Source organism: Haemaphysalis longicornis, unplaced genomic scaffold (assembly GCF_048455015.1).
Source record: "Haemaphysalis longicornis isolate Haplotype H1 unplaced genomic scaffold, Haemaphysalis longicornis Haplotype H1 scaffold_1, whole genome shotgun sequence".
Taxonomy (NCBI): domain Eukaryota; kingdom Metazoa; phylum Arthropoda; class Arachnida; order Ixodida; family Ixodidae; genus Haemaphysalis; species Haemaphysalis longicornis.
The window spans coordinates 217,164,758-217,190,100 of record NW_027526203.1 but is presented as its reverse complement, the minus strand read 5'-3'; the positions used below and the strand labels follow the sequence as shown (position 1 = coordinate 217,190,100).

The following is a 25,343-nucleotide window of genomic DNA, read 5'->3' as shown; positions in this document are numbered from 1 at the left end:
GCACTTAAGGGCTATGAAAAAATTCACGCATCTCCACGAAGTGAATCATGACGAGTGGGCGAAGCACTGGGGATCGTTCTTACCGTAAATCACCCGTGGCATTGCCCACTCGCGCATGTAAACGAGTGACAACGCGTGTGTACAGTATATACAACTCCAATCCAATCCAATCAAATCCGATACAATTCAATTTATTCCAATCCAATCCATTTCCTTCGAATCCAATCTAATCCAATGCTCCTCGCGCATGCGCAACATTGTGTACACGGACGCCAAGCCCCGGACAAAGCAAGGTCCTGAGGTGCTTCGCCCCTTAAAAATTGTTTGTCGTGCATCCGAGTGTTTATCCACATGCCTTGTTCATGAAAGTGAAAATACAAATGACACAGTTGTTGATGTGCCACGTCTGCTGTCACTGTCTCTACTCTTGCGCGATGATGTAAATGTGTGCATTTATGAAGAAAAGAAATTGGGTGCCGTGTGTACGAATCTCCTCCAACCAATGACACATGCGATGAGAGCGATAGTCACAATCACCTTAGCTGGTAAACTATCGCGAGCGCGGGCGTAAACTTGTGTCAATTTACTTCGCTTGTAGCATTTCTACGAACTACTTTATTAGAAGACGTGCCCTCTTTTTGTATGAAGGATGCGGCCGACGTTGTGCCTGTGGGCCTTGGGGAGACGGCGGAAACTTGATAAAGGAAACAAAATTATTTTGTCCGCCCATCCGGACTCAAAGGACAACATTATCAGAAAGAACCCGCCGCGGTGGCTCAGTGGCTAAGGCGTTGCGCTGCTGAGCACGAGGTCGCGGGTTCAATTCCCGGCCGCGGCGGCCGCTTTTCTGATGGAGGCGAAAAGCAAAAACGCCCGTGTGCACGAGATTTCGGCGCACGATAAAGATCCCCAGGTGGTCAAAATTAATCCGGAGCCCTCCACTACGGCGCGCCTCATCGTCTGCGTTGCGTCGGCGCGTTAAACCCTATAATCAATCAACATTATCAGAAAGAAAGAGGTGACGAAAACCCTGAAAAATTTATAGGACCTGTAAGAATAGACTGTGGACGAGGCTGTGGCTTCCAACATTTATTGTAGGTGCGGAAGGCTGGCATAACATGGAACCGGCAACAAGTGGTTGTTGCTCCTCCTCCCGTGGTCGAGCTCAATGCCGATAGAGGGCGGAGTAAACTCTTAATAAGCGTGTCTTCTGGGTTTGGGCCTTCCGTACAGGGCAAATGGCATTTTGCAATCCCGCAGGCACGTTGGACTAATCGTCGCTGGTCTCGCGGGTTGGAGCTGGATAGGGAGGAAAAATGGTGGATTGGTGCATCCCGGGGATTGTGGGCACGAGGGGTTATATGTGGTGGGCCGCATACTGGGCAAACAGTGGGATTGTGCGAGTGTTGATGTTCCTTAAAGTGATGGGGAAGAAGTTAGTTGGCAGGTGCCGCCAGGCTTGGTTAAGTGAGGGGTTAGGAAGGTAGTAGGTCACGCCTACTTGCACGATAGTAAGATTGGGTTTCGGCGTAGCTAAGTGATCTTGCGGGCTCATCCTCCAGGTTGGACCACTCATCCGATGGCCACCCGCCGGCGAGATGTTTGGCCGTCCCGTGGACGCGCTCACTGCCACGGAGAGAAGCGCATCCACGGATTCAGGCAATGGCATCTTGTGTAGTGCGATGACCGTGTCTACGCATTTCGCGACTTCTGTTTGCGTCTGAGGGTAAGGGTTCGTCCTAGTAATTGATGGTCTGCTTACAGTAAGTTGCTTCTTTCTTCTGTCTCTTAGCGTAGTCATCATTTCTTTCCTCGTCGGTGGCAGATCGGTTAGGAGTGAGTCAAACAACTCTGTTATCATTCCCGCCCCCCCCCCCTTCCCCCCCATTTCGTTGTTGCTGGGGGATGCGTTCTTGTATGGTGGTTTATCTACCTCTGAGAGTGACGGGTTGACGGTATAGTTGCGGCCGTCGAGCACTTTCTGTGGGAGCTGGGGATTGCATGCCGAGGCCACACAGCACTGGTGGTGGTGGTGACCCATAAAATGGCGCATACCTACTTAGGGGCATTGGCCAAGAATTTGTTTCCTCGTGGAAACCAATAAGGTTAGACAAAATATGGAAGCAGAAAAAAGGATTTGGTCAGTATGTTTAAGAGAAAAAAGCAAGCGGAGTGGCCAAACTAAATAAAAGTTAACTTGATCAGAATACCTTTAACACCCGCCGCGGTGGCTCAGTGGCTAAGGCGTTGCGCTGCTGAGCACGAGGTCGCGGGTTCGATTCCCGGCCGCGGCGGCCGCTTTTCTGATGGAGGCGAAAAGCAAAAACGCCCGTGTGTACGAGATTTCGGCGCACGATAAAGATCCCCAGGTGGTCAAAATTAATCCGGAGCCCTCCACTACGGCGCGCCTCATCGCCTGCGTTGCGTCGGCGCGTTAAACCCCACAATCAATCAATCAATCAAGAATACCTTTAACACGGTAGACGAGACGTCCCTGAAATGAATGAGCGGGCAGCGTGGTACACATCCCTATGGCAGTGGCCCAGCTTTGTGCTCCCAAAATACAAAACGACTGGAAGAGTCAGTGATAATGAAAGAAGCTCACGGTTTCCGATTATGATAGTGGATGCTGCCAGACAAAGTTGGTGGGCAACACAGTAGGTAAGACCGAGGCGGGACGTGGAACTAAGGTGTGATCAGCGTATTGACAAAGCCTAAGATGGCGGCTTAATGGCGGGCTCTGCTGGTATGCCAGGGCGGAAAGTCGTATTCGCAAGGAGTGTCAGCGTAATGAGCCTTGGGTGCATTCACTGGCCTGGAGCCTGAACTCCATGCACCGGCCTCAAAGTATACCCCTTCATTTGGGGGGCTTCACTAAATGTATACCGAGACGCAGTCTTATTCAATTCAAGAGTATTCTGGCCAATTCAATTCAAGAGTATCCAAGAGTGTTCGTCCGTAGAAGGGTCCGTACGACTTTCTAAGGTGGCAGCCGCTTACTATCTGGCGAAAATATAAGGCAAAATCCGTAAAATCGATGGTAAAATCGATGGCCAAGTTTCGTACGGGGACAAAGGCTAACGCGAGTAGCGCCACCGCAGATCGGAGGGCATCGGGTGGCCGCCGCTGCTCTGTAGCCTGACCGGCAGGCAGGAACGCAGTAGCAGCAGTAGCAGCATGACCGTTCGCACCAAATTTTTTCGCCACTCATAAAATGATAAGTCCATTTGAGCGGCCCACGACACGTAAAGCGAAAGCGCACTGCTGATAAGGCGGCGAGCGTCTGTTTTCTTACTCCGTGGTCCGTTCCCTGTCAAACGCGCTCTGACCACGCCCCCGGCTGCCCGATGATGATGCTTAGTGGCTTCCCCTTTGTAGCGGCCTTAGTCGCAACGCCACTGTTTTTGGATAAGCGTTTTTGTCCGCAAGCAACCCGCTCGGGCTTCAAAAAGCAATGCACTCCCTTTGGTATTATCGAATAATTTTTCCCTTATTATCTCCTGCTTCCCGATTCTGTAGATATCTAAGGACTTCTTCGCATCCATCCTCTTTTTCCAGGTCGTTGTTTCTGTTTCTTTCACTTCGTTTTTTATTGCCTTGGTCGTTTCCCCTGCACTTCCAGGTTTCATATACTTTGTCCTGAGCCTTCTGGTTCTTTTCCTCCATTGTGTGTCCACGCTTTTCATGTAAAGATACCGTAACACTTTGGCCGCCCATCTCTGATCATCCAGATTTCTAAGTCGTTCTTCAAAACATATTTTGCTCTGTGCTTCTCTCACTTCGAAGGATGCCCATCCCATATCTCCCTGCACTGCCTCGTTTGTTGTTTTGCTGTGCGCTCCTAATGCCAATCGACCCACGGCCCTCTGATTTACTTCTAGCCCTGATTGAATCCCTGATTTGACACACACTACTGCGTTTGAAAAGGTGAGTGCTGGTACCATTACTCCCTTCCAGATTCCTCTCACTACTTCATATCTGTTATATCCCCACAGTGCTCTGTGCTTCATGATAGAGGCGTTTCTTCTGCCTTTCATTCTTAAATGCTCCTCATGAGTTTTTAGATACGCCTGACCTTCGTTTAACCATATGCCCAGATATTTGTATTCCGTTACCCACGGTATTGCTGCTTTTTGAACGAATACCGATTCGTTACGGGCGTTGTCATTAAAAACTAGAACTCCCGACTTTGCTGTGCTAAACTCTAACCCCAGTTCAGTGGCTTCTTCCCCGCAGATATCTGTGAGCTGTTGCAGACACTGTTTGCTAACTGCTAGTAGTACTATGTCATCTGCATATATCATTCCCGGGATATGTTGTTCCACTTCCTGTCCTTTGCGGCTATAACATAGATTGAAACCTACTTTACTGCCTTCAAGCTTTCTTTCTAGTCTAGCCATGTACAGCATGAACAGCAATGGCGACAGAGGACAACCCTGCTTTAAACCTCTATTTGTGACTACCGGTTCCGCGCACTTTTGGTCCTCCCAGGTAATTTGCACCTCGCTCTCATTGTAAATTCCCTGCAACCGCTGTATAAAGTCCTGGCCTAATACCTCCCGCTCAAGTATGCTCCATAGAAGTTCTCTATCTACGTTGTCGTAGGCTCCCTTTATATCGAGAAATGCTATCCATAGTGGTCGCTCCTGAGCCATTGACACCTCTATGCACTGGGTTAGGACAAATAAATTGTCCTCTAAGCATCTGTCGCGTCTGAAACCATTTTGTAGTTCTCCCAGTATGCTGTTTCCCTCTATCCACGCCTGTAGTTCCGCTTTTATAGCTTGCATTGCCAGCCTGTATACCACTGAGGTAACAGTAATAGGCCTGTACGAATTGGCATCAGCCCTGTCTCCTTTACCTTTATATATCATCTTCATCCTGCTCTTACGCCAATTGTCCGGTACTTGCTTAGTTTTTATCACTTTTTCGATTGCTCGAATCATTTGTGCCTTGCTTTTTGGACCCAGTAGGTTGACCAGCCGAATAGGAATTTCATCCGTCCCTGTTGCCGTATTTGCTGGAACATTTTCTTCGGCTTTTTTCCAGTTTAGATTCTCCTACTTTAGCTCTCTATCTGTACGCACTTCGCTTGCCCCACTCCCTGAATGCTGTAGCCCTCTCTCCGTTCTTCCGATCAACACCAGCGCCGCGGCGCGGCAGCGCACGAAGCTCTGCCATAGCGTGACGGCGATGTTTCATGACCAGAAAGGCATTGAAGGACTCTTGCTATATCCATGATATTTTGCTCACATATTGATTGATTGATTGATTTATATTACGCCTGCAGTAGCGCTCGCGCGTGGCGTTCTTCTTTTTCCGTGAAATGAGGGATCGCCGATTACGAATGACCATGCGTGTACGGGTGCGTGTGATTCTTACCCAGAACACCACTCTCATTGTCGTATGTGCCAACCCGAAGGGTCATCGCCATTGGTATTGTCAGCATCCGCGTGATCATGGTGCATGCTGCGCGTGAGGCGCCATCGTTGAGGCAGAATCTGCTCATCCCAGGGCGCGCACAGCTGTGTCCGCCGGACTTGCAGCGCCGACCATCGCTTGCACCCCGTGAGTACCGAGACTCGTCTACCCAGCCCATTTTATCCAACCTGCAGACCAGTGGTGATGGGCGATTGTGATGTTTTGGTCCCAGTCGCGGAAAAAATGGTCACGGAACAACTGGTCCCGGAACAAAGGGTTCCGTAACTAATGGTCCCGGAACAAATGGTCCGAACTTCAAACTAGAAAAAATGGTCCCACCGCTACTGCATCTAGGTATGAGCGCCTGTATGAGGGAAGGAAGGGGGTCAACATATTTATGTTTATATGCTTGTACTTATGTACAATGTATTTTGCATCTGTCTGTATATAATATATTTGCTAAGGCTGAATTTAAGTTAAATGCTGCATACAAACTTGTAATCGTACGTGTATCTTCTCCCGTGCTTCCTTTGCTTGTGCTCGTCTGTTTATTAAAGCTTGAGAAGCGAGTCCCACTTGAGCCTGTGTGGGGAGCCTATTTACAGAGACAGTATTATTTAGGTTATGTGAAGTATCGAAAGTGTGAGTGGGCCGGTACCGCTGAATGTCAGATAACATAGAGTTGTAATAGTGCATCACTCTCGCCGAGTTATCGCTATTTCAAAAAATAATTTTACCCGATGAATTGTTTATTGCGTTAGCTAAGCTGCGTTGTGGTGCTCTCCATCCGAAAGGCTTCGATATCTGCCGTTCGGATCAAGCTAAGCGGCACTAATAAATATTTTGGACCTTGATAATTTTGCAGCTTGCAGCTCAGATACTTTTTTTTTCTCCGAAAATATGCAATGTAGCTATTAATACGCCTCTTTTCTTGCTGCAAGGTTTAGAAGACTGCTGACTAACATACTTTGTTCATTTTGCCGGCGTGTTACGGCAGACTAAAAATTGCTAAGGGCAGCTGGTGAGCTCATCGAAACTGGTCACCCACCATCAACAACAAACTTTATTGTTCGGAATTGCATTTGAGCACAAATATGCGCAGTTTATTTGCGCAATTTCACAAACATGTTTTCGCGCGTCTTTCTGACGGCTTTACTTTCCCAGAAATTGTGAGAACCAAAGACAGTCACTTGTCATGGTTCAATGAAAAGCCAACGATTGATGCAAGTCGATGCACCACCGCTGCCAGACTAGCGTTTTTGCGACGCCCCTTAAAAAGCAAATACGAAACAGTAATGAGGGGGGGAGGAGTGTATAGGCGGCTCGCTTCGGTAGATTATTTCTATTGCTTGAGCTGGTCCTCGTTGCCCTTTTTAGAAGAAATTTGTCATGGTGCAGAATGTCGTGACAGCCACTTTGGACCAGCGACCCAGCCGATGCTGCGCGAGCTAGTCGCAATCAGGCGTGCCCGTGTATCAGAACTCTGCCTATCACCAACTCCTCTTATGTGGAATTCCATTGAGAGAACAGGAGCAGTGGCGTCGTGCAGTGAGGAGTAGGGGACCGAACACTTGGGAGCACGTGGGAGCAGGGCCACTGCACCTGCCATTGGAATGCGGCACGCACCCGGAGAGCAGGTGGGAGAGAGAAAAATGACGAGGGGAAAACACGGTCCCAACCCGACTGTTGTGGCTTGTGTCACCGAGATGGGCATGCACGGTAGCAGTTATCAGCGTTATCAGGTTAAATAAAGGCGATCCGGCTACATTACTTGTAGTAGTAGCAACATGAGGCCCGCCTGCAAGATCGGCGAGTGAGGAACAGGCGGTATCACTACGAGGGCCTCTCGAATACAACAAGTAACAGCTAGCCGCATTAATGAGCTGCATTTTGCACACATGCGCCATCTCTCGGAGTCACTTCACTTCCGGCCCCCAGTGGGTGCGTACGTGCGATGGCTTGCTCCGCGCAAGGCGATGCTGCGGCTATCTCTGGCCGCGCTGGCCGCTCGTTCGGCGAGCCGACCGGTCATCGCTGGCTGCTGCCCACTTTGCCTTCGGATGATAGCATGAAGGCGTTCGTTTTTCTGCACTGTGACCCATCGAAGCGCCTGTACCGTATCGACAATTTTTGTGCCCCGTTCCGTGAATTGGACTTACTGAAGGAAGTGGGAGGCATTGGGCCTTCCCAGATGAACCAAATCTGAACCACATGGGAAGAGCGAAGGGGGCTGTTTTTGCCGTGGGGTTCAGACTGCTTTTTGTGCAAAAAACCCGAAAATGTGGAGCACGTTTTCCTGGATTGCTGGGACGCGGTCTTTTTCTGGGACGTCCTTCAAAGAACTATCAGAAAAGATTTGCCACTAACAGCCGAAGGAATTAGATACCTTTCAGTAAACACGGACAGTATTCCATACGACCTGCTCTTTCTTTTAGGTTTGCACGCAATATGGCGTCGCAGAATGGACATTCGTCACAATTCAGTTGACGCGCGGTCTGTAAATAGTTATTTTGTTGAAGACGTCTGTAGTCTTCGTGAAGTAGTGAATAATGATGATTGTGATCATGAAGTTTTGTGTTCGTTAAATAAGCTTAGTGTAATGAAAGTGCACCAACATGTCAGCGCCAGCTGAAAGTTTGGCGGAGGTTTATTGTCCTCAACCTCAAAGGTTGATTTTGTAAAATGTGTGTTGTTGACAAAATATGCAATAAAGAAAAAAAAAACTCGGAGTGGAGTAGAGGTTAAAATGGCGGCTACTTGTTCTTGGAGTCGCTAATTCGAATCTCCCCAGCGCCGTTCGTTTTTTTTTTTTTTTTTTTTTTTCTGTCTCTAGCGTATTTGAGAACTGAGAACGAATATTTCAGTAGAAGAAACTCCCCGCCCCACGCAGAATCATTAAATGACGTAGAACCAAAGTGGGAAGCTCCTTCACTGGGTCTGTTTACTGAACGGCACCGTTGATTCTGGGCATGAAGGTTATTAGAGCAACCCGGCGGCGGCGAGCGCCGTGTCGTCGCCGCATGTAGCTCAGCCCGACAAATGTACGGCGTCCTGACGCGGGAGATTTCCCACCGCGTGAACTTCGCCGTAAAAGTTCGCTCCATGTATTCCGGCCTTTAAAAGCATCCCAACAGTCTCTGCAGGAAAGCATGTGTGAGCAAAGCTGGGCAAAGCCCGTATGGTGGTAGGAATCAGTCGCATGCTCGTACGGCTCGGTGCCCATTCCGCAGTTTCAAATGCACGATGGATACCGCCGCGTACTCCGGGCTGCGCTCGCCGAACCGCGACAATTCGCGGGAGCAAAAAAAAAAAAAAAAGAAAAGGTGGATATGACGTTAAAGGTCGTGTGACTTCCTTCGTACTGTGCTTACTTGGCTTTTCAAGCGGGAGCAGATCGGACTGCTCCTGGCTGCTAAGGAAATCATCGTACTAGGGAACACTAAACAGTGACAAAGGTAATTAAAAGATGCGACGAAAGAGGTGTGTGTGTGTTTCGTCGCCTCTTTTACCTTTGTGTCTGTTTAGTGTTCGCTAGTACGATGATTTCCTTAGTTAGTAACCAACTCGCCCAACTTACCGCCTTAGTTGTCCCGACGGCTCTCAGAACAGCGAAAGTTATCTCGCTCTACCACTGGGTGGCAGTGCACCTGCTCCTGTTCGTCCACTGAAACACGCCTGCTCAAGAGAGAGCACTTTCAGAGTGCTTTTGAGTGCTCCTGCTCTCCCAATGGAATTCGCCATTACTCGCGGCGTCTCGCCACCGATGCCCCTTCTTGGAACACGGCCGGACTCAAAAACTATCTCCCTGAGCAGGAAGGGAGCCTGGAGTGTGGCTGTAAGGTTCGAGCGCGGGTGTCAATGTACCGCAGCGCTACCCTCCTTCCACGGCGCACATTCGACGACGGGCCACCGCCAATTAGGCCACCTGTACGCAAGGTGTGCGCGGGAACAGGCAGAGCGGCGCATGGACAAACCCCTTTAGCGGGGTCCGAGTGCAGACGTCGCCGCACTGGGTGCACCCGTCGCGACGCCGATTGGGGAAATCTTTATCCTTCAAAGGGGGCCGCTAGCAATTTGGTCGCCGGATGCAGGGGGCCACCGCGGACGCACTGTCTAGACAGCGCCCGTGCGGGGACAAAAGGACGCGGCGTTGGCGGCGTACTTTCACCACCTTGGGTGGGTGACGCGCAATGCATGCCTTGCCGTTTATTGTATTTTTTTAACCTTTCCCCTTCCATCACTGATGTATTTATGTCGAACCCGGGGAGAGTAAGGGGGTCTTTTTGCTTTTTAACTTGCTGCAGGTCGTGGGGATAGTCCCACCTGCGCCGGCTAGACCCCGGCAAGCTTCTAAGCCGCGGGCTCCGCTTTGCTCCCTTGTATATGTCCTGTGAATATTCTTGTGCATAAACTGTACATAGTTTGGATATCAGCGCCTGCCTCGTCCCTCACGGCGATACGAGACACAGCGGCGCATTCCTGGATACGGAGAAGACCTGAAATTTACTGTGGCCGTGCCTGGAATTAGCGGAGGTGACCATGGAAAACTTCCGAGGGCGGTCGGAGCAGGCGAAAATATTTAATTAGCGGATGTAACAGTTTAATAGTTATAATAGCATAAATAGTGACAATTTGTGCGGAATTTTGACAAATACAATACAAAAGAAATGAAAATATAAAATATTACAAACAACTAAAGAAATAAAAATGCATCTTCAAACGGGTGGTGCACGAAAGCCCATGATTTCAAAAGCCCCGTCTCATTTTCCCCGCGTTGGAAACCCCGCGCCTTTTGCCCCGTTTTCGAAAGCCCCGTGCTCATAAGTCCCGTGCACATTTTCTCCGTCTCTTTCGCCCCGTCTCATTTGACCCGTATCATTTGTCCGGTCTCATTTGCCCCGTGCCGAAAGACCCGATTTTTTAAGCGCCGTTGTCATAATCTAAGCCCACGCTATACTACGTATGTTTTCTTTCTTGGTAATCTTTTTATGTGACCCGCCGCGGTGTCTCAGTGGCTAAGGCGTTGTGCTGCTGAGCACGAGGTCGCGGGTTCGATTCCCGGCCGCGGCGGCCGCTTTTCTGATGGAGGTGGAAAGCAAAAACGCCCGTGTGTACGAGATTTCGGCGCACGTTAGAGATCCCCAGGTGGTCAAAATTAATCCGGAGCCCTCCACTACGGCGCGCCTCATCGCCTGCGTTGCGTCGGCGCGTTAAACCCTACAATCAATCAATCAATCAATCAATCAATCAATCAATCAATCAATCAATCAATCAATCAATCAATCAATCTTTTTATGTGGCCAATGAAAGGAGACGTAAAGACGGGATAATGAAAACTAAAGACACGAAAACGTTTATCGGAGTATCTGGCTCGTCTGGTGGTGAATGCTTTCGTCCTCCGAGTCCGTGTCTTGCAAATACCAATTTAAATTTCGAATTAAATAAATTATTAATTAATTAATTAAACCCGCTGTGGCCCCGACGAGGTGCCACCCTCAGAGACCACGGCGGTGATTCTTACGTTCCAGCAGGCACTGCGCGGTCACCACTTAAAGGCCAACTGCACTCAAATTTCACCTCGGCCAAATTTGTTTTTAATGAGTAGTAAGTACCCCCAAATAAGCTGAGACACAAGTGGTAGCCCCGTGAAACGCCTCGTTAATCAGTCAGAAGCGTTTAAAAAGGCTCCGCCGCAGACCACTCTGCACCTGCCGGCGGATCGCGTAAACAGCCATGACGCGCCTGTGACGTTCCAGCCGACGGTGGCTTTTTCCTCTGGCCAGCCACGCAGCGGGAGAACCGGTCGAGCTCTGCTGCCCCGTGCGCGCGTAGAGCTTGCGCGCAGACATTCTCCCGAACTGGTGACCGTCCGGCCGCTCGCTGGACGGCTGCAACGTCACTGCAATGGCCGCGCTCTCCTCGGTTTCGGTTTCAAAATCGCCGATATTTGCTGGCCGCTTGCGGCGTCCACGTGCGTATTTCAGCTGTTGTATTTTGCATGTTGCTTTCTTTTTAAGCACACTATACGGAAGCGAATCGGGAGGGGGGACGGGTAGCGGTCACCGCCATGCTACTTTGAACACGCATCTAAATGAACGCAGCCAAAGGAAGAAGGCATAACGTCCCAGTGCTACTTCGGGAAAGCGGCAGATGCAATCACTTTCTTGAGAAGATCGTCAAACATTACTATACTCTAATTAAAAAAAATTAGGCACTGAAAAGAAAATAACACACCATAATATCGCCCCGGGAGAATGGTTCGGGGAAACTGGCATGGGGGCTTTTGGCACGCGGGGATTATGACGCGGGGCTACTGCCCGCGGGGCATTTGAGACACGGGGCTAACGTCGCGGGGCTTTTGCGACGGGACTTGTGCGCGCGGGGCAGTCGTGATATACCCCTTCAAACATCCACAACAAACGAAGAATGAAATGACAAGCGGAAAATAACGGTGGAAACACAAAAATACCAAAGACAGGCCAACTGTGTTACGCCATGCATTTGCATGTGCACAAAAAAGCATACTAAAATAAACTGATGGTTTACTGACAGTTTCTGTTACAGAAGGCGATACAACACTCCAGTAAGATGCAGCAAATATAAACAAAGAGTCAACGTAAGGTTTTGGGGAATCATTTTGCCCGAAGAGGTGCCCGGGACCGTTTGTTATGTGACCATAAGTTACGGAACCATATGTTCCTACTTTGAAATTCAGACCATTTGTTCCGGGACAATTTGTTCCGGGGCTATAAGTTCCGGGGCCATTTGTTCCGGGATCATTTGTTCGGTCCAGTGTGCAGTAGACAACACGCACGCGCTTCTGCGACTGAAAGTCATCCGAGGAAGTGCCCGGTTTACGACTGCCACCGAAATTGTCATCACGCAAGATCTCGTATACGCTCTTTGCAAGATTATTAGCTTGCTACCAGCAACTAATTAACTGCTTTGATTCATGCGCTTGCATGCGGGAGCTCGTACGCTGCCTTTCTAGCGGAATCGTGTTCACTTATTGCAACCGAACGCATAGATTTCGAGAGTAAGTTTAGTACTCCTCATGGTGCACTCCTCGTGGGGTCGCACATGACAACTACTGTCAGCCCAGCTTTGATGCCTAGCTCGCTAAAATGTACCCAGAGATGAGTTCTCACTGCTATTGTTTCCGGAGGTGGGAGTATCCCTTAAATGTGACGTTCAGGCGGCGGTGGTTGGGCGCCCTTCTTTTTGATTGAGCCAATGCAGCGCAGAGGACAACAAACAAGGAATCGTCTAAAGAAACCTTTAATTAAGAGTTTATACTGGTAGATTGGCAACACCACATGTTATGTGGTCACTGAGTGCAAACGTAGATCAGCAGGTGAGCGGCTGTTGCTGTTTCCGGTCGTCACGACAAGCGCCCCCTGGTATCTTACCGAATGTTGAAGGTTGGTTTGGGAAGGAACCAGTAGAACGACTTTAGCGTGAGGCGGCAGACTTCCTCACAGATGCCGGATGATGGACAGAGGAGTTCGCTCACTCGCATCACAGGGAGGTAGTAGGGGACGACGTTCTCGGATTACCGTTACACTTGCCCCGAGGCGGTGGACCAGATACCGAGGGCACGGTCGCTAGCCTTAATACCCAAAGTGGGCGGGGCGCGACGACCGGTCACTCCTGACCGTACCTGCTTTACCCACTCTCATGTGCTGCAACGGAAGGTGGAGGGCGGCAACTAGGGGAAAGTGAAAGATGTCTCTACCAGAGTGATGGTAACTCTACGGGCCTTTTTATACGTCTCTCGTCACATTTTCTAAGACCCCACACTGCGTTTGTATGTGCACAGTTTAACACAGCAAAAGTGGATCACTCGCAGAAGCATTTTGTTGCCACCCCCCCCCCCCTTGGGGTTAAATCCCATCATCACAGATGCTTAGCATTCCGCAGCCGTTCAAAGTTACATAAATTAATTTAACACTCATGGTTGAACTTTGCCTGCTACCAGATCCTTCTGGACTCCCAAGCGCTTTATTCATAAATATACATTTAGAGCTGTAATTGGAAGCTCGTAATAACTCGTTTATACTTGTAACACTGGCAATAATCGTGAATTCGGATATTTTGAAAGCATTCCATAGCATTTCTTGCATTTCCATGTCTCTGGAATTGGCGACTGTACTATCGCTAACTCGGGTCGAAAAGGGATGTCCTTCGGTTTTCTTTGAGAACTCTCTTATGAAGTCAATATGTTTCACGTACGATAACTTTCTGTTGCCCTTCTTTCAGCCCACATCCCAGGCACTAATAAAGACACTTCTTGAAATTAGTCGACAATTTGACGTCACCACGAAGAGCTCAATAAACTCAACAGGCTGTCTTTTATGACCTAGGAAATTCGCTGCAAAATAGTTAAGCATTCCAACTCGCATAACTTGCCCGTTATGTCCTCTTTACAGGTAACCGTCGGCAACTCAGCAAGTGACTGCTTCAGCGGCTCTCACTTATGGCTGAAGATTCGCCCGTATCCGCCAAGGACTTCGAGAGTCCCCGAATGGTGATGTTATGCTCAAAGATGTCGCATCTCGTGCTGCACGATGGCAGCCCAGCCAAAGCTGAACTCAAGTCCCAAAAGAAGTCCTTGCTCTATTTGCTGGGCCTCAGCGGAAAATACGGGAACGTGGAGGAGGACCAAGCGACGCCGGAAGAAGCAGGCGGTGGGCGTGACCCGACTTCGGCTTTTGAAGAGGTCAGCGAGGAAGTGCAAGCGGCGCTTGTCGTAGGCGACGCCGTGGATGCTGGTAATTCCGCAGAGCAGGAGCTTCACTACCTGGAAGCGGAGTACGTGTTAGAGGATGCATCTCTCGGGTGTGTGATGGTCTCGGAGGAGCAGAAGACGACGCCGGGAGACTTCGTGGCTCCAGACGAAGTTGCCAGCGGTGGTGACGACTCTCCGCCCTCCGGGAGGGAGCATGGCATGGGCAATTCGCACCCCTCCGACACCTACCTGGACATGGAGGAGCTTGCGTGTGGCGCACCAGAGTACACGCTTGACGCCGGAGAAGCCAAGGAGGCGCTCGGAGACGGCGATAGCCGAGACGAATGAGTGGCGCTTGCTCTTCGAGAGTCCGCTGGATAGAAAAGGAAACCCCTGTGATTCCCTTGGTTCCGCCGCTTCGCTTCTCCTGCTCGTTTCGTCACTGCGCAAGGATCTGCGGTATTCTGGGACAACCATCGTGTGCTCATTGAAATAAAAAAAAAAGCTCGCATTAAAACAATTTTCTGCGTTGCCTAAACTCGTTGAGCATGCGTTGTAACTAATGAAATTCTCAAATATTGGGTTTTTGTTTTGCGACAGTTCTTTTTACTCCCCCCCCCCCCCCCCCCCAAAAAAAAAAAAAAAAACTTCTTGAACACCGAAGCCTCAGTTAACTCAGTACATCGAAAATGTCCCAGAAAGGTGTCATCGTGACTTACTTTAAAGGATTTTCATTGCTCGTTGTGTAACCACCCGTTTCCGCAGCCTTAAATGGATCTCCCGATAATACAACCAGGAACGCGGATATATTTTCAAAGAATGGTGACAACGCGTTTATCATTAAAGCCACCTATTAATTATTACGAGGAGACCTAGGTACTCTTGTTGTAGTGAAAAAAAATCAATATAGAAATGCCGTACGTGTCATCTCAGTGTCATCATCATAATTTCACTCTGCTTCGCCTGTAATTAGCGTGCTCAAATTACCCACGTAGGCCTCAAGCACACGTTTCCAGTTCGAAGGCCAGAACACATCGGTCCATCACGTTTACTCAGACAAATTCTTACTTTAGTTACAGAAGCTTCCCTGAGAAATTTGGCGTGAATTCGGGAATTCTTTGGCCTGTCTTTTTTTTATTCCCTGAGCCATTGGCTATTTGTGAGCCGTATACGTCAGTCATATTCTATTCCATCGCGTGGCCATGGTGACTCCAGATTTTCGACCTACAGGGTTAACCAATGCTTTCGCATTAGAAAAACGGACAAATGTGAGCTTGTTTCCATTGTTGCGCCCTATTTAATGCGTCGTCTCGATTGAATTCGAAAAATATGCGAATGGGAATACCGCAAGCACAAGAGCAATTTTTTTTTATTGAGAAAGAAAATGACAATAAATATGAAGAAGTAGCAGCATGACTGATAAACAAAAACTCAGCAGCGGATGCTTGAAGAACTGAAACTGCGACCGAAACATATTTTACTAAGCGTCTTTGAGAGCAAAAATGCAGGCTACCATGCTAGTAGAAGTGATAAACATTTATTGACATAAAGTTGAAAGTGGATGTGTTTGGCCTTCTTAGTCAGGAGGCCTCCAGTCCGCGCTGCTTTCAGAACTGTAGTCATGAGGGCATGCTGTTTCGCCGGTGATGATTTGGTCTCAACGTAAAAAAAAAAGAATTAAGCATTTTCGCTCGCAAAGACGAGGAAACGCATAATGTGTTAAGCCCAAGATGAATTTTTTTGAGCATACTAATACGTCTTCAGTTCATTCTTCTTTTGAAGTACGGATGGCTGATCCTAGCATCTCGGTAAATTACCCACTAACCCACCAGCTAACCCACGTTGTGTTAGGGTTCACACCACCTCTTAGGCAATGCCTTTATTGATGCAAGGTTACTTAAAAAATCTATCCTCCTGACCTATAGCCGTGGAGGATTCGTCTTTTCTAATTAAATTACCCGCGATATTCCGTATCCTCGGAGAACACCGCAGTGGATCTGCCTTCGTGCACTCAGCGCCATGTACTGGTTCGCTTCGAACCTGGATACTTTCTTGAGGCAGTTCGAAAAAAAAAAAAAAAAACTTCTCGTCCCGATACCCTCCCGCTCGAATAAATGCTTACGCCTCCTTCTTTTTCGTAACTTTGGAAACACAGCCTCGGGTTTCCGCGCCAATTGTCTGCGTTCGAGCCTACGCGCTTCGTTTTTTTTTTTTTTAATTTCTTTCAGCGGGAAAAATATTGTTTAGTGTAAAAACTGTTTTCATGCGTGACTAGTACGCATTTCTCGGAAGTAATGATTTCTAGTACGTTTAGCCGTTTTTACGCACACGACGCAGCCTGTCGCTACGTTTAGTTGACGTTCCGCAAGGTGTATGCAGATGTTCCATCTACTTAGCTTTTCCGTCCCTGGCCTGCAGCGTCTTATCTCATAGTTATACTGATAGCTTCATCTTCGTTAGAATTCAGGGTGTTGACCATGGTCAACGCCCTGTGTGCCGACACCGTGTGTGGAGGTGTCGGCGCGAGTTAAATATCTCCGGGGCTCCTAAATTAACCAGGAGACATTTTCTGCGGCGCGCCTCATAGCTCAGATGCAGCGTCTGCGCGTAGTAACCCCCAAATTTTGTATTTTCACAGTGTACATTGTACCCAACGCTACATTCTTGAGCTATCTGAGCCTTTCTTTCTGTACCTGCATTTCAACCCAACTCTTTTGTCCCCGCCTCACCTGTCGCAGTGATGACGATGGGTTTTTCGTGACAAATAACCCTCCATGCAAATAACGATCATGGTGATTGCGATGACGATATCACGGCGTACGTGCATCTTTCGCTGGGACCCGTGCCTCAAGAGGAGAGATATCAAAGGCATGCGTGTTCCGTGGTGCAGAACACTCCCCACAGCCTGATGTACTGAATGTCTATCTCAGATTCATAAAGAACCAGGAGAGCATGTCTTCGCCGTGCATTCCACCACGACAGAAGGACACTCCAGTGAATTTATGCGCAACCAGTACCATTGTGCGCGGTATTTCACCGTGGGCGATGCGAAGGTCGACGTAACTAAGACATAAGGGCTGCACTCTGCGCCATGCCCCCGGCCCCGCAATTGTCTCATCGTGCACTCGCGCAAGACTGCAAACTCTGCCCATTTCCGGCTTGTGCAGCGTCCGCGTTAGCCGACGTTACGCCGTTTCCCGGTTCTAGCCACCGATGAGTGAATACAGAGACGCGGACCTTCCGGGTTCTGCCCTCGCAGCGGGCTCTCACGGCGCGCACGCTCAGCCACTCTGTAAACGTCGCACGCTCTGGATGACACTGCGTGACCGGGGCGCCCCCCTTCAGACGATTGTCCCATCTCCATCGAAAGCGCGGGGGAAACCGTAAGCGATTTCTCATAGACGAGCACTGCGCTTGCGGCGCGCTGCCGGCCTCCCGCAGCGCACATCAGCTTCCCTTTATTTGTTCTCGGCGCCGAATGAGGCTCTGCCACGCTCTCTGCTACAGTGTGTCGCGAGTCGCGACGGGTGAACCAGAAAAGACGTGGAATGTGAGAATGTTCACTTCGTTGAAGTGACAGTTCGGATATTTACACGATTTTTGTGTGAACTGACATTTGCTGCTTCTCGCCTGACACCGACCAGCGCTGCATCCCATAATCGCTCCGGCATGCATGATGTTACAGTACGCCCGTCGCCGCCCGAATAGCGCCCATGGCAGATGAGATCTCGAATTCATTTGTGCACCCGTGGTCCAGGGCGCTGACCTTAGCGATATCAATTCGAATTATGCGCCCGTGTGAGCAGCGTGTTTCTCCGCCGCGTGCGCCGCCAACGGCAAGAGAGGCATGGGAGAGGAGGGGAAAGGTGAAGGGGCGTCGAGTGTGGTTTTACAAGGTTTCGTTAATAGCGGGCGGGAAGCTAGGAGAAATGGGAGACTGCAGGAGGCATGCGGCTAGCTTACTGAAACCGGGAGCCAAGAAGGACGCCCATTTGACCTGGATGAGATTAAACTGCGTACGCAGACGAATTTGGCCTCGTGCCGCAGTTGCCAAGTAGGCTGTTAGCGCGTGTTAGGAATCTCCCCCTGTTTACCCGCCGCGCCGGACAGCCTTTTCTCTGCGGTGTGATGCTATAGACAGCTCAAAATGTTTAATTTCGAAAAGCGTTACTAGCTCAGTAAGAGGTCTTTTGCATTGCAGGTCAAAGCGCCGTAACAGGCCGGTTGAGGGGAAACGCTCTGTAGGCTGCAGGACGTCAGGTATCTTAGAGTTAAAGTGTTGCTCTCTCGCACAGCTTGCCGTATAGGCTGCGTTGCGTACACCACATAAATTTTACGCAATTAGCCTATACCCCCGCAGAATGTATACAGAAAGTGGTAGTACTGAATGCGCCCTGTCATAACTTTCTCGCCTTTCTCAAACCGAAAACCGCATGTTTACATTTTACAGTGCTGCAGGAAAAAATGAAACACGTCAGATTGATAGCAGAAGTTTCAGTGATGCCATAGCACGTAAACTTCTAAAGTAGACGCGACCAAATATATGGCAGAATACTTACATTTTATATCCAGGGCAACTGTATGCAACGGTATTCCGAACAATGGTATGAAAAGTGCGAGTTAACACTGCCTGAACAAGGTGCCTCGGGGCTTGATTTGCAGCGCCACCAAAGCAGAAAGAAATATCGATAATTTCCTACGTTGTATCCGAACCGCCACGGACGATTACTGCGTATTCACATGATGGTGACAAAATGCTACAAAGAAACCAAACGAACATGCAATACAAGTCAACTTTCTGCGTTAAATTTTCCATCGTGTATGTCCAAATATCAATTCTTTATTGCACCGGGCTGCCAACCCCAGATTGAGCAAAACAAGCATAAGTTCTTGTCACGAAAACAAACAATCGAAGTGAGAACGTTCGGTGTCTTCACTGCCAAGCGGCCGGGTAAAAACCCAGGCCCGCTCTCCGCAAAGGAAGACGTGAACACAAGAAACGGCACACGAGGAATGGGACTAAGAATCGGCAACACGCCACGTTAAACGCCATTCGCGGGAGGCGTAGCCGTCGACGATTCGCGAAAAAAAAAAATGTAAGAGAGAGGTCGGGGGAGTAAATACCGGGGAGTCAGGAAGAGAACAATGCTTGTATCGTTTGTCCCCGCTAACGGGCAAGATCCTGATCGCTAGAATTTAACGTAGCTAGACGACCCGAAACCCTTAGCGCACGGCGCCGGTGGCATGAGAATGAAGTTTTGAAATGGTAATGGCTGCGATGCCAGTGGTTTGCTTTCAGCTTCACATCGCAGACACTCTGCGCAATTCTGCCAGATGCCCTTCTGTCGTTCGAACGTGAATGTTTCCCCACGCTAATTAAACTTGATAAAGAGCATTTAATGGTGACTGAGAGTTATTATGCTACCAGAGCGGAGCTATTTTTTATGGCACACTTTCCCCTTTTGCCCTCTCTTCTTAGTTATCTTTGGCTCTGTTGGAGAGGAATGCACTCTGCGGACTGGCCTTGAGTGCATACGTACGCTAAAACGCATATAATTTAGGGCAGAGGCGCAAGATAAGGTTACATGCTAGCAGGAAAGTACATGCGTATATACGTACTTTTCCGCGTGGTCATGCAGTTGCTAGTGCCAAAAAAAAAAACTTCCAGAGAAAACCCTGGCGTGTACGCACACACCTAGAAAATATGAACAGGGTTTCATTTTCGCGCCTTGTGCGGCACTCTGCAATAGTGGTTATAGTTGCTACCATGACTTTGTTGCGATCAACACCTTACCAGTATAAGAATCAACAACAACAACAACAACAACAATAATAATAACAATAATAATAATAATCAATCAATCAATCAATCAATCATGTTTATTTACGTGCCCAGGAACAGTTAGAGGCCTGAGTGATGGCGCATGGATAGTTACATGAAAAACATTGCCTCCATCTCCCCGCGAGGGAACCCTGGTGTGATGCGGCGCATCTGGGGGTTCAATTGGCGTTTCCATTGGGTTGATTCTCTACATCGCGTGAAACGTATTGTGAACGCGTAGGATGCCTTCCATCACATACGGATTGTGGGGATCTTAATTGGGGCTACTCCCAATTACGCAAGCAGGTAGCCCGCGATCCCCTCTCCCCGAGGGGCGAGGATAGCCCCTCGCGCCCTCTCCCTGCAAGGGGGTACGGGCTGACCAATGCGCGCCGGTTCGTGGGCCACGTGGGGCGTGACGTAGTGGCCCCGCGGAGGGGCTCGCGGTGGCGGGCGGGCGCTTCGGTCGGACCCAGGAGAGATTGGCTGGGTGCCGACTCCGACAGGTACTTCGTGCTCGCACGCTGCTCGCTCGTTTCGGCCTGAGCGACCGCCGTTTTCTCACTTCCGTGAGGTCGGCGAACGTACCTGGAGTTGGATTTCTCAGTCAGTCTGGTGGTCGGTTCCGGTCATAACCGGGCCCATCACCTGCAGCGTTTCGGTGGCTTACGCTACTGGAACAACAGCTGCCGATTACCCCCCCCCCCCCCCCCCCCCCCTGCGCGTCGGGCTCTTTGGCTTGAAGCGTACGGTCGACGGGTACCCCCCTCTCTGCCCCAGGGCTAGGAGTGTAATACCAGGGCTGGTTGCTGTATCGTGGATTACCCGGAATAAAACCACGTTCTGAGGAGCTACTTCGTCTTCACGGAGTGACTGCGCACGCGTGGCGAGGGCCGCTGCTAGAGCACTGCACGGGCCCGGGCCGGCCCGAAAGCCCGGATTATCGGGCTGGCCTGGGCCGGGCCCGATATCGGGCTGGCCTGGGCCGGGCCCGGGCCGGGCCTGGGCCGGGCCCGGGCTCAGTGCCGCGGGCCCGGGCTGGGCTCGGGCTCAGTACCGCGGGCCCGGGCCGGGCTCGGGCTCGACGCCACGGGCCCGGGCTCGGGCATGAATTCATAGGCCCGGCCGTTAATAGTTCCGACGTGAAGTGTAGAAAAGAGCATAAAATTGAATATTCTGAGTATACTTTTACGGGCTTTTTGATGTTAGTTGTACACATTGTTTTAAAAACGTGTTTTTCTAGGTCTGATAGTCACTATACTGTAACTTTAATGACATTTCATCTACTGCATCAAGATTTTATATTTTGGTGTATAAGATATCAAAGATACGGTTACAAGGAATGCCCTAGCGGGGAAGGAATAATTAAGCCACCCTGGAGCTGTGCACCTATGTCTATGTACGTGTGTTTTAGATGTCGAACCAATCTAAATGCGGCTGCCGCGGCTGGAAATCAAACTCGCGTGCTAGAGAAGCGCCACCGCTTAACAACCACTCCAGGGAAAATATTTCAACGCACGCACATATTCGTGGATTCAAATGGAGAGGAAAAAAATTCATTAATACCAACTTGTGACCGAAACAACCACATGAAGTTGCCAAGAGTCTGGTCATCAAAGGTGATGGTGTCTCTCGCATAAGAATACGAGCTATTATTACGCCCATGTGGCGTGAACTGCAGACGGTGTGAGCTAAGCTACGCGTACTTTTAAACCCTTATTTTTTGTGTTACAATTCAGGGCGTGCTTGTACAGACTAGATGCTCCGTCTGATTTCCCGCTACGAAGACACTCGACGTTAAGACCAGGCCTGTTCACACACATGCGGGCCCTCCCTAGGCTCAAAAAAAAAAAAAAGACCGTGCCCGGGCTGGGCGTGGGCTTGAGACGACGGGCCCGGGCCGGGCCTGGGATTCAGACGACGGGCCCGGGCCGGGCCTGGGCTTGAGACTACGGGCCCGGGCCGGGCCCGGGCTAGGCTCACTTATGAATTCCCGGGCCTGGGCCGGGCCCCGGCTCGGTGTTACGGGCCCGGGTCGGGCTCGGGCTTCACAAAGCGGGCTCGGGCCGGGCTCGGGCCTTAAAATCAGGCCCGTGCAGGGCTCTAGCCGCTGCGGCCGTTTACGGATTGGCTCGCTCGAACCCATGGTGAGCACCTTGGCAGGCTGCACTGCATTACAGAGGTTATGCCCACATTTCTGGCGCCACAACGTGGGGCAGCCTTTGTTCTTACAATCGTTGCCTCCCTTTAGCGAGCTTGCAGAGCTTCGCTCATGCAATAGGCCACTCGCGCCATGGACATTAGCCTTGAGGAGACGCTTACGCGGGCGTCGCTAGCGAACATCGCATCCTTCCGCGCTTCACCGAGCGTAGACGCCGACCAAAGCGATGTACGAGTTTCGGGAATTCCCGAGTTCGCCGTTCCTCCGTCGCCTGAGGCCACATGTGTTAGGTCGACGCTGCTCCTAGCCGGGAGAGCTCTCTGGGCCCCCGGCCCCTCCGGCCTCCGCCGGTATTGTAGAGCGAGGTGAGAGGTCGCACTCAGCTTATGCGGGGAGTGTGCCGAGTAGTACGCCACGTCTGGTTCAGCCAGGACTCCGGCGAGTGTGCTCACTAGATAATAGTCGGTACGGTTTGCGCGATAGTGATGTGTACGCATGGCCATCCGGGTGTGCTCCCGTAGCCATGGATGGAAGCGCGCGCGCTGGCGAACGCATAGGCGTATTGAACGCATTCGGGTGTACTTCCGTAGCCCCGCTTGCTAGTGATGTTGATACATGTGCACGGCAATCTGGGTGTGCTCAAGTAGCCCTGGATGGAGGCGCGCGCACTGGCGAACGCATAGGCGTATTGAACGCATTCGGGTGTGCTTACGTAGCCCCGCTTGCTAGTGATGTTGATACATGTGCACGGCAATCCGGGTGTGCTCCCGTAGCCCTGGATGGAGGCGCGCGCGCTGGCGTACGCATAGGCGTATTGAACACATTCGGGTGTGCTTCCGTAGCCCCGCTTGCTAGTGATGTGGATACATGTGCACGGCCATCCGGGTGTGCTCCCGTAGCCCCGGATGGAGGCGCGCGCGCTGGCGAACGCATAGGCGTATTGAACGCATTCGGGTGTGCTTCCATAGCCCCGCTTGCTAGTGATGTTGATATATGTGCATGGCAATCCGGGTGTGCTCCAGTAGCCCTGGATGGAGGCGCGCGCGGTTGCGAGCGCATAGGCGTATTGAATGCTTTCGGGTGTGCTTCCGTAGCCCCGGATGCTAGTGATTTTGATATGTACACGGCGACCCGGGTGTGCTCCAGTAGCCCCGGATTGTGGCGCGCGCGCTGGCGAGCGCATAGGCGTGTTGAATGCATTCGGGTGTGCTTCCGTAGCCCCGGATGCTAGTGATTTTGATATGTATGCACGGCGACCCGGGTGTGCTTCAGTCACCCCGGAATGTGGCTCGCGCGCTAGCGAGGCTGCGCGCGAGCGCTTAGACGTATTGGGCGCCTCTCATGCCGGGCGAGCTGCATTGCAAGCCCCGGCCGGTACTTTCATCGACGGTCCGAGAGCCGCAAGTGCCATGCCACTCCCAGTTAGTACTGGGGGCCAGCCATGTATCCAGCCAGCCACAGGATTACCTGGGCATCGGCAAACCGCTCCCGTCGCCACTCTCGGGGCGCGCGGTAGCCCCGCGCCGTTTCACACAGGCTGCGTCGCCGCTGAAAGCCTGGCTCGCACCAGAGAGGCTTTCTTGCCGCACAGGCCACCCGTTTTCGGGAGCAACGCGGCAGTCCCCGCTGTCGTTACGCGGAGGCAGCGGAGGCTCGGGAAGCACCACCCGCCAACACCAGCGGGCTGGGCACACGAATTCTCCCTCCGGCCGCCGAACCGCCGAACGACCCGCGAGTATTTTCTCGCCCCGACGCGGACCCCTCCGCCGCGCACGCAGTCGTTCATAACGGAGATGCTTCCCCAGATGCAACCTCGTTGTTGCAGCAAGCTACTCGCTTGATCGAGTCCCTTTCAGGCGCTCTCCAGGTTTCCCTGGGGCCACCGAAGCTGTCAAAGCCGCTGGTGAGGCTAGAAGTGCCAGTTTACCGCGGCTACGAGGATACCATCAGCGTGACCGACTTCATTGAGTCTTTCGCGCACTACCAGACAGCCATGGGGCTTAGCGACAGCGATATGCTCGCTCATGTCGTGCCAGTCGCGCTTAAGGAGCGAGCAGCGCAGTGGTACCGGCTTGCCGGTCACCGAGCCGCCACGTTCACTGAACTGAAGGCGGCAATCCGCCGCGAATTTCTTCCGGTGGACTACCATCGGAGGATGCGGCGTGAACTGGAGCTGCGCACACAGGCTCCCGAGGAATCGCTCCTAGAGTTTGTGCGGAGTATGGAGGAGCTATATCAAATCTCCGAACCGACAGCCCCGAACGATGAACGCGTCGAGAGGGTTATCAGGCAGGCGCACCCCACTTTTGCGGCGTACCTGCGCGGCGCTCGGTTCCGCGACCTGGAGGAGCTAGCCGCTGAGGCGAAGCGGATACAGGGCCCCATACTCGCTTCAAGAGCGTATCGCCCTCCTCCTCCGGCAAGCGAAGCTCTCGAGCCCCGCTGCGCGTGGAAGGGAGCTTCCTCTTTTCCTCGCCACCCGCCGCACGCCGCCCACGCAGTCGGCGCGGAAGAAAAAGGTCTGTGGGAAATAAGCGCACGCGCTTTGGACCCATACACCTACGGACGCCGCACGGCTAATGCCGGAAAATGGCCTCCAAACAATTCTGCAGCGAACAACCGCCCGAAACAACCCCCAGGTCCGGCGGCAGGCGGAGACGCGCCGAGGGATGCCACTCGCGGGAATACCCGTGGTGGGCTGCGCTGTTTTCGTTGCAGAAAAGAGGGCCACATGATGCGCAACTGCTCCCAGCCGCCGGCGAAGTTGGGAAACGCAGGGGCCGGCCGAGCGGGAAGGCCCGTTCGGCCGAAGTAATTCTGGCCCCCTCCCTAGGCCGCCCGGGTTGCCCCGTTGGCGAGCCTGCGCCGTTCATCACTGTCGTCATTGCGGGGCGAGAATTCCCGCTTTATTGGACACGGGAGCTAGCGCTTCTTTGTTCGGAGACGAAGTGTTGAACCTCTTGCAACAGCGTTCTGTTCGCCTCAGGGAGTGCCGAGCTGTGTTCAGCCTTGCCAGTGGTGCAGTGCGCGCCGGCGGCGCCGCAAGGTTAACAGTTCGATGGGACGTCGGATGAGACGATGTCGTTTTATCCACCTGCGAAGGCTGAGTGTCCCCGTGATTTTGGGCCGCGACTTTCTTCGGAAGTCCAGAATTACGATTGACCTTGCGAGCGGCGGTTGCAGGCCGGACTTTTGTCCCCCCCTGTTCCCTT

At 51.4% G+C, this 25,343-nt stretch overlaps 1 protein-coding gene across 1 annotated transcript; it reads left to right on the top strand.

The window, feature by feature from the left end:
* Window positions 1-23,472: 23,472 nt before the first annotated feature.
* LOC144157516 (uncharacterized) lies at window positions 23,473-24,946 on the top strand. Its single transcript, XM_077688426.1, has 2 exons — window positions 23,473-23,643; window positions 23,957-24,946. The coding sequence occupies exons 1-2, from the start codon at window positions 23,473-23,475 to the stop codon at window positions 24,944-24,946; spliced, it is 1,161 nt and encodes a 386-aa protein (XP_077544552.1).
* The last annotated feature ends 397 nt before the right edge of the window (window positions 24,947-25,343 follow it).